The 10,834-nt window shown below is 51.7% G+C and overlaps 1 protein-coding gene across 2 annotated transcripts; it reads right to left on the bottom strand.

The window, feature by feature from the left end:
* Positions 1-268: 268 nt before the first annotated feature.
* Positions 269-10,211, bottom strand: Zbtb32 (zinc finger and BTB domain containing 32). 2 transcript variants are annotated; one of them, XM_037202275.1, is made up of 7 exons: positions 10,129-10,211; positions 3,549-4,304; positions 1,688-2,652; positions 1,418-1,491; positions 1,258-1,326; positions 973-1,137; positions 269-824 (listed from the first exon to the last, which is right to left on the bottom strand). In XM_037202275.1, exons 3-7 carry the CDS (start codon positions 2,551-2,553, stop codon positions 544-546), a joined length of 1,455 nt encoding a protein of 484 aa, XP_037058170.1. In that variant the 5' UTR covers positions 2,554-2,652; positions 3,549-4,304; positions 10,129-10,211; the 3' UTR covers positions 269-543. The 2 variants fall into 2 exon arrangements, with proteins under 2 accessions (XP_037058170.1, XP_028711139.1); XM_028855306.2 differs by lacking the exon at positions 3,549-4,304 and having other exon boundaries at positions 10,129-10,209.
* Positions 10,212-10,834: the final 623 nt, after the last annotated feature.

The raw sequence follows: 10,834 nt of genomic DNA, 5'->3' as shown, positions 1-10,834 counted from the left end.
CGTACGCGAGCAGTGAACTGTTGTGGAACGCACCTGTCTTGGAGGCCTCACAGCCACCCTCCCCGTCCCCCAGGGTCTGTAGTGCCTTTGCGGCGTGCTACCTCGGGAATTATACTGAATTCCCCAGAAATAAAATGTCTGACCCTCTGTTCAGTGGGCGAATGCCCAGCAGGGGCCGCTACAGGACAAGGGGCAAGGGTTGGACACCCCCCCCCCACTGCCCACCCTCCCCCAACCCGCACAGACGAAAAGTCTGGACTCATCCTGACTACAGAACACAGGAAAGTCTTTATTATAGTGATGAAATTGATAGTCCACAGTTTACTCTTCACTCCGGCCAACTTTAAATGTCTTTGACTCGGACTCGCCGCCAGCCGGCCGAGACTTCTGCAACCCTCACTCATCCGGAGAGGGTTCGTGGTTCCTGTCCCGCAGCGCTTCTGTCAAATTAGCCTGGCAGCCCTAGAGACAGGCTGAGCCCGCCCGCCCGTCGTTCATTCTGGGTTGGACGCTCGTCAAGCCAGGGGAGCTACCAACACTCGGTCAGGTGGCAGAGGAGGAGGAGGTAGGATTCCCGGGAGAGATCGAGGCCCGAGTCGGCCTCGAGGAAGAGTAGAGGAAGGTGGAGCGTATGGTCCATCCAGGCGGCAGCTGGCTGGGCGAGTGGCCGCGCATGTGCGCCTGCATGGAAGCCAGGCTGGGGCAGCCAGCCCTGCACAGAGGGCAGCGATAGGGAGCAGCCCCATGTGTCCTCAGGTGCTTGGTCATGGCCGAGAAATCCCGGGAGCGCTGAGGACAGAGGCTACAGGAGAAGGGCTTCTCTCCTACAGGCGGAGGGGAGAGCCAGAGAAGGAAGAAATGGGCAAAAGTTGGCCAAGCTAGGGGTGCGTCGAGCCACGGGGCAAGGAGGAGCTGGCAGACCAGCGATGGGAACACAAATAGACAAATTCACACTGGGCAGGATGCCCATACCTGTGTGGACTCGGTAATGCGTCTCCATCTGATGCTTGAGTGAAAACCTCTTTCCACAGACAGAGCAAGAATAGGGCCGAGAGCGAGCGGGAGGGGGTAAAGGTGGGTGCTGGTGAGATGGGCAGCTCAGTGTGTGATCTTGAGCCACACGGGTTGCCAGTGTGCCTGTGTGGACAGAGAAGTCAAAATGGCATGACCAGAATCCCTGAGGCCGAGTCAATACATCCAGGCAAGAAATGGAGAGCTTTGCTGGGGCAGAGGCAGCAGTTCTCCTACCCTGCTTACCTGTGTGCCCTGGCCCAGACTCTTCTATCTCCCAAGGGCTGAGTTGTTCAGGGCCCTGGGGAAAGGATCCTGCAAGGAGAGTGAATTGGAGGCCCTGCTAAGGCTGGACTCCTGGAGCCCAGCCACTGTGCAGAGGCCCTGGACAGAATAAGGGGCTTACCTGGAGCGGGGCTGGAGGAGGCCAGCTGATTCTGACTCCAGAGACCTTTGGAGTGACTCAAGGTCAGTGGGATCCTGGATGGAGAAGAATTACAGCCTTGGCGAAGCCTGAGAACCTAACCAACTCTGGCCTCTCTCATGACCAGAATATTTCGCTGTCTCCTTAACTCAGGAAATGTCCAGAGATGTGGTACCCTTCCACCCTTTCCTGCTGCCTCTCCTGAGCTCCTCCCTCCCAGCCTGGAGATCTTCCACTGAGCCCTTCACTCACCTCTGGTCTTGAGGCAAGACCTGCCAGGCCGCAGTGATGGGGGTGCTAAGGGAGAAGGGAGTGCCATAGCTGGGCGGCCACAGGAAAATGCTCCACAGGCTAGGTTGGCCCTCTCTACACCAAGGGGCCTCAGCCCACCAGGGCCTGGGAATGAGGCTGGTTAGGAGGGAACCTGGTGGGGAAAGAGGACCAGGGCACCCACCGAGACACTCCTCAGAGCGCTCAGGACTCTCTATACCTCGTATGGCCTCTCCTTGCTTCCTTTCTGCTCCCCTGTGGCCCACGGGGGCTGGGCTGAGGGCCTCCTCTGATCTCATCTTCCTAGTTATCCCTGCCCTCTCAGGGCTCTCTCCGGCTGCTTTGCGCTTATTTAGCATCTCCTGTTCTCTCCCATTACTTCTAAAATCCTTCTCTGGCTTCTGTTTCTCTCCAGGACCCCCAAGTCCTCTCTCAGACTTCCTCCTGAGTTCCTCTGCCTCCTGGTGCCTCTTCAGTCCTGGCTCCAGCTCATCTTCACTCTTGTCCTTTTGAGCTCTCTTGCATGCCTCTTCCAGGGCCTGCACCCCCAAGGCTCTAGCTGCCTCTTCAAGGTTCCCCAGCTCCCCAGGCTGTAGCTCTACACTCTCTCCATACACAAAGGTTAGAAGCTGAGCAAAGGTAGAAGGGCTGATGCCTTCAACCAGAGCCCACCGGCCCCTGCAGCCCAGCCTTGGACTAGCCCCTGCTAGCACCAAGCTGTGAGCAGGGAACTCCAGGCCCCCTACAGTGATCAGGGTGTCACAGAGTGCTGGCCGAAGCCTAGCAGCTAACTGCACCAACCTATCAGAGCCATAGGGGCTGATCAGTCTCGTGGGGGTCTGGGGCATGGCTCCTGGCTAATCTACCCGTTTCAGAAGCTCCGAAAGAAAAGTCACAATGGGGGGTCCATGGCAGAAAGGGGAGGAAGATACCGCAAATTCTCAGGCCTGTGGAGGGGAAGGGAGAAAGAGTGAGTCTCTGGTCTTAGATTGGAGCTGTGTGTCCTGAATGAGTCAAACTAAGTCAGAGGCAAGGTGTGGGGATATGGCAGTAGAAGAATCCATGCTGGGTCAGGTTTGGGGCCTAAGGAGCAAGAGCCAGGCAGTTAGCAGAGGTATCAAGTAGTGGGTTTAGCCAACTCAGGCTGCAAGATTTTTGCTTCCCCAGGCTCTTTTGCAGGGAAAACCCTCTGAGCAGCCTGGGCTTTTCCTCACTTCGCACAAAACCTGGCATTAATGGAGTAAGATGAAAGAGCTCATAAAGCTTGTGGGTCCCCCCACCCCCACCCCACTGTGAGCCCAGAAAGCCAGAGCAGGCAGCAAGACAAGTCACAGAGCAGGAGAGCAGGCTCTAGGGTGTCACTCTCCAAGGCTGACATGTCCAGAAGACATCCTCAGAGAAGGAGTTAGGAAGCCCAGAGATTCCTGTCCAGTGATTGAGAGCCACAGCACAAGTTTAGAGGCGGCTGTGATGCCTGTGGAACTGAGAGAAAGGAAGGGGAACCCTGAGGAGGGGAAGCTATCTCCTCTCAGAATGAGCCTAAAGCATGGTTTGATTTCTGTTTTTATAAGCCAAAAATGAAGACCAGAAAGTGCCCAACAAGTCAAGAGTTTAATCACCCACAAAACCATCACACGGGCCTCCCAGAATACTGGAGACGGAGGTGGAGAAATAGCCCAAGTGTCTTGGCACCTAGCAGGCCTAGCCGCCCGCGGCGTTGCAGACGCTCCATGAGTGAGGGGCCCTTGTAGGAGGGAGGGCTACTACTTGGACACCTTGGGGTGAGTGGTGCAAGGTGGGACGGAACAGAAAGGCTGGAATGGAGGAAAGGCTTAGCACTCACCTCTGTAGCTGCCTCCTAGCACCTAGCACCGCATGCTCTCTACTGCTCTTGGGGCTCCCCTCTAGCTAGCTCCACCCCTGTCCTCAGTCATCCCAAGTATCAATCTGCCACAGTCCCCCAAAGGGGTGTGGCTTTATACCTCTGTCTCTGCCTGAGACCTACAAGAGACTACCATCTACTTCTGACAACCCGGACAGTTCCTCACTCTACCTCTACCTTATTAGACGTGAATTCGTGGGGCCAGGAACTTTGGACTAGTCCGAGTCTCAGCCTCATCTCTGCCATTTACTAGTTGAATCACCTTGGGCAAGTCATCTCTCTGAGCCTCAGTCACCTCATGCATCAAATATCAGTGATCTTTCGAGGTGCGTGCGCAGGGGGAGATGAAGTGGCATTCATGAGGAAGTGGTCTGTGAGTTAGCACAATACTCGGCTGCTATTAGTTCTGTCTCCGAGGTGAGAGTCGCATGGAGGAGCTGGGGACCATTTCTGATACCTCATAGTATAAGGACAGAAACAGAATTTGAAGCACAGGGGAACCGAAGGCGGAACCTCGTCCCTCCCTCCCTGGCTTAGTACATTAAGCCCCTCTTACTCTGTGAGGCTGACCCTTGTTCCCTGGACCACAGCAAGGACAGGGTGTGTGTGACTCAGATCCTCCCAGCAGACTCTGAGGGGGGGCAACCCCAGGAAGCCTGTGGTGGTCTTCGAAGAGAAAAATCTCCTTTTCCTGGGCTGATGACAAATGACATTTCTCTGAAATCAAAACCAGGGGGCTTCTTTCACTTTCTGCTCAAGGGGTCAAGGTCCCTGGAGATTTCCGTCTCTTTTCACACTTTCAGACTCTCTCTCTCTCTCTCTCTCTCTCTCTCTCTCTCTCTCTCTCTCTCTCTCTCTCTCCTCTTCCTGTGTAGCTCAAGGTGTCCTTAAAATCTCTGTCCTGCCTCAGCCAGTGTCACCATACCCAGCTCTGGTACTCTTTCAGATGAGGAAGGGATAAAGCCTTCGAGACTCAAGTTTCTTTTTCTGTTGTTTTTTCCATTCCATCAATCTGATCCTTCAGCAGGTCATTTCATTCACTTAACAGATATTTTGGGATATTCATGGATTGTGTCTGGTGTGTCATATAGGTGCAATAAATAACTAGGAGAGAAACTAGCCAGATGTCGATAGACCGCTGTGGTGACATGAATCAGTCTGAGTCCCCATAGGTTTCTCCCTAGATTCCAGCCCCCTCCTAGACCCAATCAGGTAAGATTAGCTTTTCTCCCTTTGGCTCCAGGATCCAAGGTATTCAGACCTGCCTTCGCTACTCTCTCCCTCCAGACCCAGGATGCCTTCCTTCCCTCTGGTCCTAGCTAGGATGCAGGCAGGTGTCAACCCTTCCTAGATCAGACAGGGTGTGTCGGTGGGTGAGGCTGGTGAAGGGGCAGCAGGGTGGAGATAGGGGAAGATGAGTCAGAGCGAAAAGGAAAATGCAAATGACAACGTTGTTCATCTGCTCCTCTGAATGTTAAATATTTTCCATTTCTGAGCCTTCTAATTCCTAACATCGCACACTTGGGAACACACTAGACACTCCTATGTCACAGACACAAAGTGCACTCCTGATAGGTGTGCAAACACAAACTTTCATCCAACACCAAACACATGGGCTCTAAAAACAAGAAGTGAGGCAAAGGCACAGTGGTAGAGGGAAAGGCGCTGGGGTCTGGCAAAAGCCTCATCACCCAGAGGAGGCAGCCCCTCCCCTCCCCTCCCCTCCCCTCCCCTCCCCTCCCCTCCCCTCCCCTGCCAGTGACTCAGCTGCCCCACTTGTGTGCTTTACCCACTGATGACCAAGAAGTGGGGGCTGCTCAAAGTATCTCTGTAAGCAAAGATAGTTGATGGGGGTGACAGTGAGCTTTCAGGGTACTCAAAGGGAGAAATGAGCAAGGGAACTCCCGCTGAGTAAACAAAAGCCCCCTAAGAATAGGAAACCCCATCTTGCCTCTCACTTGGTGTCACCCATGCTAAGGCTATCCCCCTTAGAGGTATTGACAGGGTCTTTGAACCTGAGCCCGTATGCTGGTGACACTTGAGGCACTCCCTAGCTTCTTCCTACATGGAAGGGCAATCCAAGACGTTGGGCATTAAGCAATGACAACAGAAACCCTGCAGCGAGCACTTGGACTGCCAAGAGTAGGGACATGCTGTTAGATCCCAGGCCACTGGGTGCCTTTCTCGCTATCCCAGACAGTTAGCCACCTCCTCGGCTGCTCTCCAGCTCTCTAGATACAGTTAAGAAGCGGTGCTGTTCTGTGGCCTTGCAGACTCTCCCTCTCGCCATTACAATACAAGGTTATCTAGTACCTGGCTCCATGTAGATCCCGCTAGACTAAATCACATGGTATGAAACTTCCTGTTACTTCATAGAAACCTATACAAGTCAGAAAAATCCTCGGGGATCAGATGGTTTTTCTTCAAGACCCCTATTATGCTGAGACTCTCTCCTAATGAAGTACCTCTCTAGGATATTTTTTTGTTTGTTTGAGACAGGGTAGTTTTGTGTAGTTTTGGTGCCTGTCCTGGATCTCGCTCTGTAGACCAGGCTCGAACTCACAGAGATCCACCTGCCTCTGCTCCCAAGTGCTGGGATTAAAGACGTGCACCACCACCGCCCAGCTCTAAGGGGTCATTTCAAAGTTTGATCTTTTCTCAAGCTAACCAACCTGCTGCATCTGGCTTCTGATTTATAACCTGATTCAGTTTTCTTGGAACAATTTTTCCTCTGATAAAAGTGACACTTGCTGGTTGGTGGTAATCCTAGCACTCAGGAGGCTGAGGTAGGAGGATCATGAGTTTGAAGTCACCCTGAGCAACATGAGACACTAGGAATGAAACAACAAAAACTGTCCCCATTTTCTGCTTCCCAGGCTCATGCAAAGAGCATCATCTGCCACCATCACCCTGGGGCAGAGTCAAGGAAGGACAGGTTGCCGGGCGGTGTCCCACAGCTTTAATCCCAGCACTTGGGAGACAGAGGCAACAAGATCTCTGAGTTCGAGGCCAGCCTGGTCTACAGAGCAAGATCCAAGACAGGCACCAAAATCTACACAGAGAAACCCTGTCTCAAAAAATGAAAGGAAGGAGGGAGGGAGGGAGGGAGGGAGGGAGGGGAGGGGAGGGAGGGAGGGAGGGAGGGAGGAAGGAAGGAAGGAAGGAAGGAAGGAAGGAAGGAAGGAAGGAAGGAAGGACAGGTCAAGAGTGTGGTGATATTTTATTTGTGCTTTAATAAAGCTTGCCTGGAGATCAGAGGAAATAGCCAGCCATTTTAAGTAAACAAAGTCAGGCAGCACACGCCCTTAATCCAATCACTTAGCAGGCAGGGTCTCTGTGTGTTCAAGGCCACACTAGGAAACAGAGCCAAGCTTGGTGACACAGGCCTTTAATCCCAGTACCAACCATAGAGACCTGGAGGTCTGTATAGACAGTGACAAGGAAGTGAGGTAGCCTGGGCTAAGAGCCAATGAGAGGGCAGAACAGCAAGGCAATAAAGGCGTGGGTAAGACAGGAAGTAGCTCACATTTGGAAGCTGCAGAGCTGATGAAGTAAGGTTGGCTGGTGGCTTTTCCTATTTCCCTAATCTCTAAGGCTTTCACCCCTATATTTGGCTCCGTGTTTTTTATTTAATAAGACCATTTAGAAATTCGTCTACACAGGAGAACACAGCCTGTGTCCAGGCAGAGGCTAAAGAGAATAGATAGGACATACGATTGGAAGAGAATTATTTGGGAAAGAGACACATAATTGCCTCCCTGTTTTGTTGTTAGTTGTTTTGTTTTGAGATAAGGTCTATCGCCCAGGCTGGCCTGGAACTCACTCTATACCCGAAGCTGACCTCATGGAAATTTTTGCCTTTCCTTTGCCTCCCAAGTGCTGGGGTTTCTAGGAAGGAGCTATCAAACCAGATTCCTCTGTTGTCTGTAACACCCATATTACTGAATCAAACTTGAGGTCTGACATTTTTATTCCTACTGATAGGATTGGCCAATGACAATACAGGGACCATGTGTGAGGTGTTCAGTGCACACAGCCTGGATCTAAAAACCAAAGATTCTATATACATCACTGTATTGTAATGCAAAACGCAGCTTAATGTAACAATGTCATCAGAGCAATACAAGTACTGATTCTATTTAACTATTAAACTTAGACTATCACAATATGCCAGCGTGGTTGTTCATATGGAAATGTTCTCTTTTTATCCTCCCCCACCCTTTTTTGTTTGGAGACAGGATCTCACTGTGTTGTAGCCCAGGCTGGTCTCCTGTCAGTCCTCCCACCTCAGCCTCCCAAGTGCCGTGATTATAGGTATCACACCTCCTTTTTGTCTCATGGGTTTTAAATACTGAGTCCACTCCCCAAGCCAAGCCAAACAGATTCAATTTAGAAAAATCCTGTTGAAGCAAAAGTCTTCCCAGGAGCACATCCCCCCCCCTCCCCAAAGCAAGGTTCCCAAACTCTCCACAGTATTTACATGTATTAAGACCAATTATCCAAATCTGAGAACTTCTGAGCTGTTCACTATTCAAGTACACCCCGCTCATACCAGAGCAGAGAGACACCTGGGAATTTGTTCCCTGCTTCCCTTAAACCAGCACATGGGAATAAAGGAAAAAATAAATAAAAGGAAAAAAGTACTTGCACTCAGCATAACCCAAGAACAGAATATAGTCAACACGGGGGGGGGGGGGGGGGTGAACCTGGGTCATGAGACCCGGTGATAGCACACTTTGTGTGGATTAGGTGACAACGATCTGGGCTAGCCATCGGAAACCACAGGCACCTCCACATCTTCACTAACCTCTCCCCAAATCCTCAACCTCCTTATGGGGGCTGCTTCAAGACGAGGACCAAATATCAATACTCACTTAAACCCAAGCAGAGGGCCGCACTCTAGCCTTCTTGGGCTTTGTCCCCTGTGGGCTGAAGAGTCCCAGGGCATCAAGGAAGTGCCCACTTGGGTACTGAGAGAACCCCACACATAAACCCACCCACACATCCCTAGACTATAATCTGGGAATCCAGAGCCCAGAGTTTACTGGACCAAATGATGCTAAGCCCACATGGACCTCAACTGTCCGCTCCTGAGAGTGGACTATCTGTGAACAGATGCATACTTGAGGGCCCATGTTGACTGGAGATGGATGTGCAGGTTAGTATACGAGACTAACATGCTGGTCAGTGGCGGCATACACCCTGGCCAGCACTTGGGAGGCAGAGGTAGGAGGAATTTTAGTTTGAGGCCACCCTGGTTTACAAAGCGAGCTCCAGGACAGCCAGGGAGGGCTACACAGAGAAAACCTGTCTCAAAAAACCAAACAATAGTAAGTTTAAAATTAAATTAAAAAATGAGATCAACAGCAAGCATGGGAAACAATGGGTGTGGTCTTGCCCAGAATCTATACATAGTACAGGAGTGTGCTTTACTTCAGTGGTTCTTAGCCTCTCAGGATCTCACCATCCAGACATAGGAGCAGCCCTTTACATTGAACATTTAGACACTAATACCATTCTACACATGAACGGAAAACAAGATAAATCCCACAGATTGCTCTGAAGCCCATGCCTATGCAGGTTAATATTTTAACCCCACTGAATACACACAAGTGCATACATTTCCTTATGATTTTCCAGAGCAAACGGACCATGGAAGTCCAGTCTTCCATGTTTACATCCTGGGTGTACCCTGAATTACTCTGAGAACTTTAACACCACTGAACAGCGACGCGAAATTAGGTGTCAACACACTGCCCCACAAGGGTAAAACAAAACCTCAGTGAGCCAGGAGTGGGAACGCATGCTTATAATTCCATCACTCCAGAAGTTGAGGCAGGAAAAGATCATAAGATTGGAGTCAGACTAAGTACATAGCAAGCCCCTGTCTCAAAAAAAAATAAAATAAAATAAAAGATCACCAGTAAAGATGATTCCCTACAGCATAGAGGATCTCACATAGCTCCCCGTCACACGCCAGCACAACTGCTCCTTGCTTATAGCTCAAGCCACAGATCCCATCAGGGAAATATTAATTCCTATTGGGCAACAGGTTGGGCTGGGATTTAAAGGCTTCCTCCCCAGAACCTCCAGAGAACCACCGGCCAAACGTCCTGGTCATATTGTCCAACCTGGACCCAATGCTGAAAACCCCTGAGCAGCGCTTCAGCCTAATGTCGGGAAAACAACCATGTTCGCAGCCTGGGGAAATGGCCCCGACAGTTTCCCCGTGGGCTTTCAACCTCATGAACACCGACTCCAGTCCGAGCTGGGTCCAAAGCCCCCAGAACACTTCCCTCCACGCGCACACCAGTGAACTGCAAGCTCCCGGTTTGCCCACCTCGGCAGAGGCTGGCCTCGGGGACCACCGGCAAAAGTCCGAGGGCACGCTGCCTCGCCTTCTGCCCAACCTGGGCCCACGACCTAAAGCCACTGCGCATCCTCGACGACGTCCCTCAAGGACACCCCCACCCCAGCCCTAGCAATCTCTGGGCTGGGCCCAATATCAAAGAAAGCCAGGAAGAAAAGCCACGGCACTCACCAGTTCGGTCTCCTCCCACATCAACCTCACCCACTTGGAGGGCAGCACAGGCCGGAGTGGCCGTTAGGAAGTGGGGCTCGACGCCAGGCCAGGAGCTCGAGGCCACCCCTCCGCGGCTTGGTCCTGAGGCAGGCGCTGATTGGCTGGAGCTCTGGCCCTGCTCTTTCCTTATTGGTGCCTGTTGGGTGCCGACCAGCCAGTCAAGCGCCTGGTTTTCCACTGCAGCTGATTGGCCGCGGAGCTCGGGCCGTGAGTCTGATTGGTCTGGGTGGGGGTGTGAGCGGCGAGGCGTGAAGCTGAGATGACATGTGTCACCAAGCAGCCGACAGTGTGGATGGGCTGGATTTTGTCCTTTTCTGCCCTCCCTACTGACCTTTCTCTGCCACTGTTAATGGCCGTGGAGGCTCCTTCCACACAAACTCAAGGAAAACCCCATCTTTCTTTATGCCCCGCTATTTGAACACCTCCAATCTGAAAACCCAGGCTTTCTCTCAACCCCCCACATGTGGAAATTTACAATGCACAGGGAAGATGTTACCTAACGCAATGAGAATGCGTCTTGGTAAGTGCAAAGTCCAAATAAATAGAGCCAGGCATGAAAGAGAGGAGAAAGATTTATCTTCTGCAGCAAATGAGGAGAACACAGGAATAATTTCTAAGGGGGTGTTCTTCATCAAAGAAGGGATGAGGAATTTATTAGGGAGGC

The sequence above is a fragment of the Peromyscus leucopus genome, chromosome 1 (assembly GCF_004664715.2).
Source record: "Peromyscus leucopus breed LL Stock chromosome 1, UCI_PerLeu_2.1, whole genome shotgun sequence".
In the NCBI taxonomy this organism is placed as follows: domain Eukaryota; kingdom Metazoa; phylum Chordata; class Mammalia; order Rodentia; family Cricetidae; genus Peromyscus; species Peromyscus leucopus.
This window is presented reverse-complemented; position numbering and strand designations above follow the sequence as displayed.

Coding starts and splice junctions, on each gene's coding strand:
- Zbtb32 (XM_037202275.1), bottom strand. CDS start 2,553: ATGCCCCAGACCCCCACGAGACTGATCAGCCCCTATGGCTCTGATAGG. Junction 1,492..1,687: donor GTCTTGCCTCAAGACCAGAG/GTGAGTGAAGGG, acceptor TTCTCCATCCAG/GATCCCACTGACCTTGAGTC. Junction 1,327..1,417: donor CTCCTCCAGCCCCGCTCCAG/GTAAGCCCCTTA, acceptor CTCTCCTTGCAG/GATCCTTTCCCCAGGGCCCT.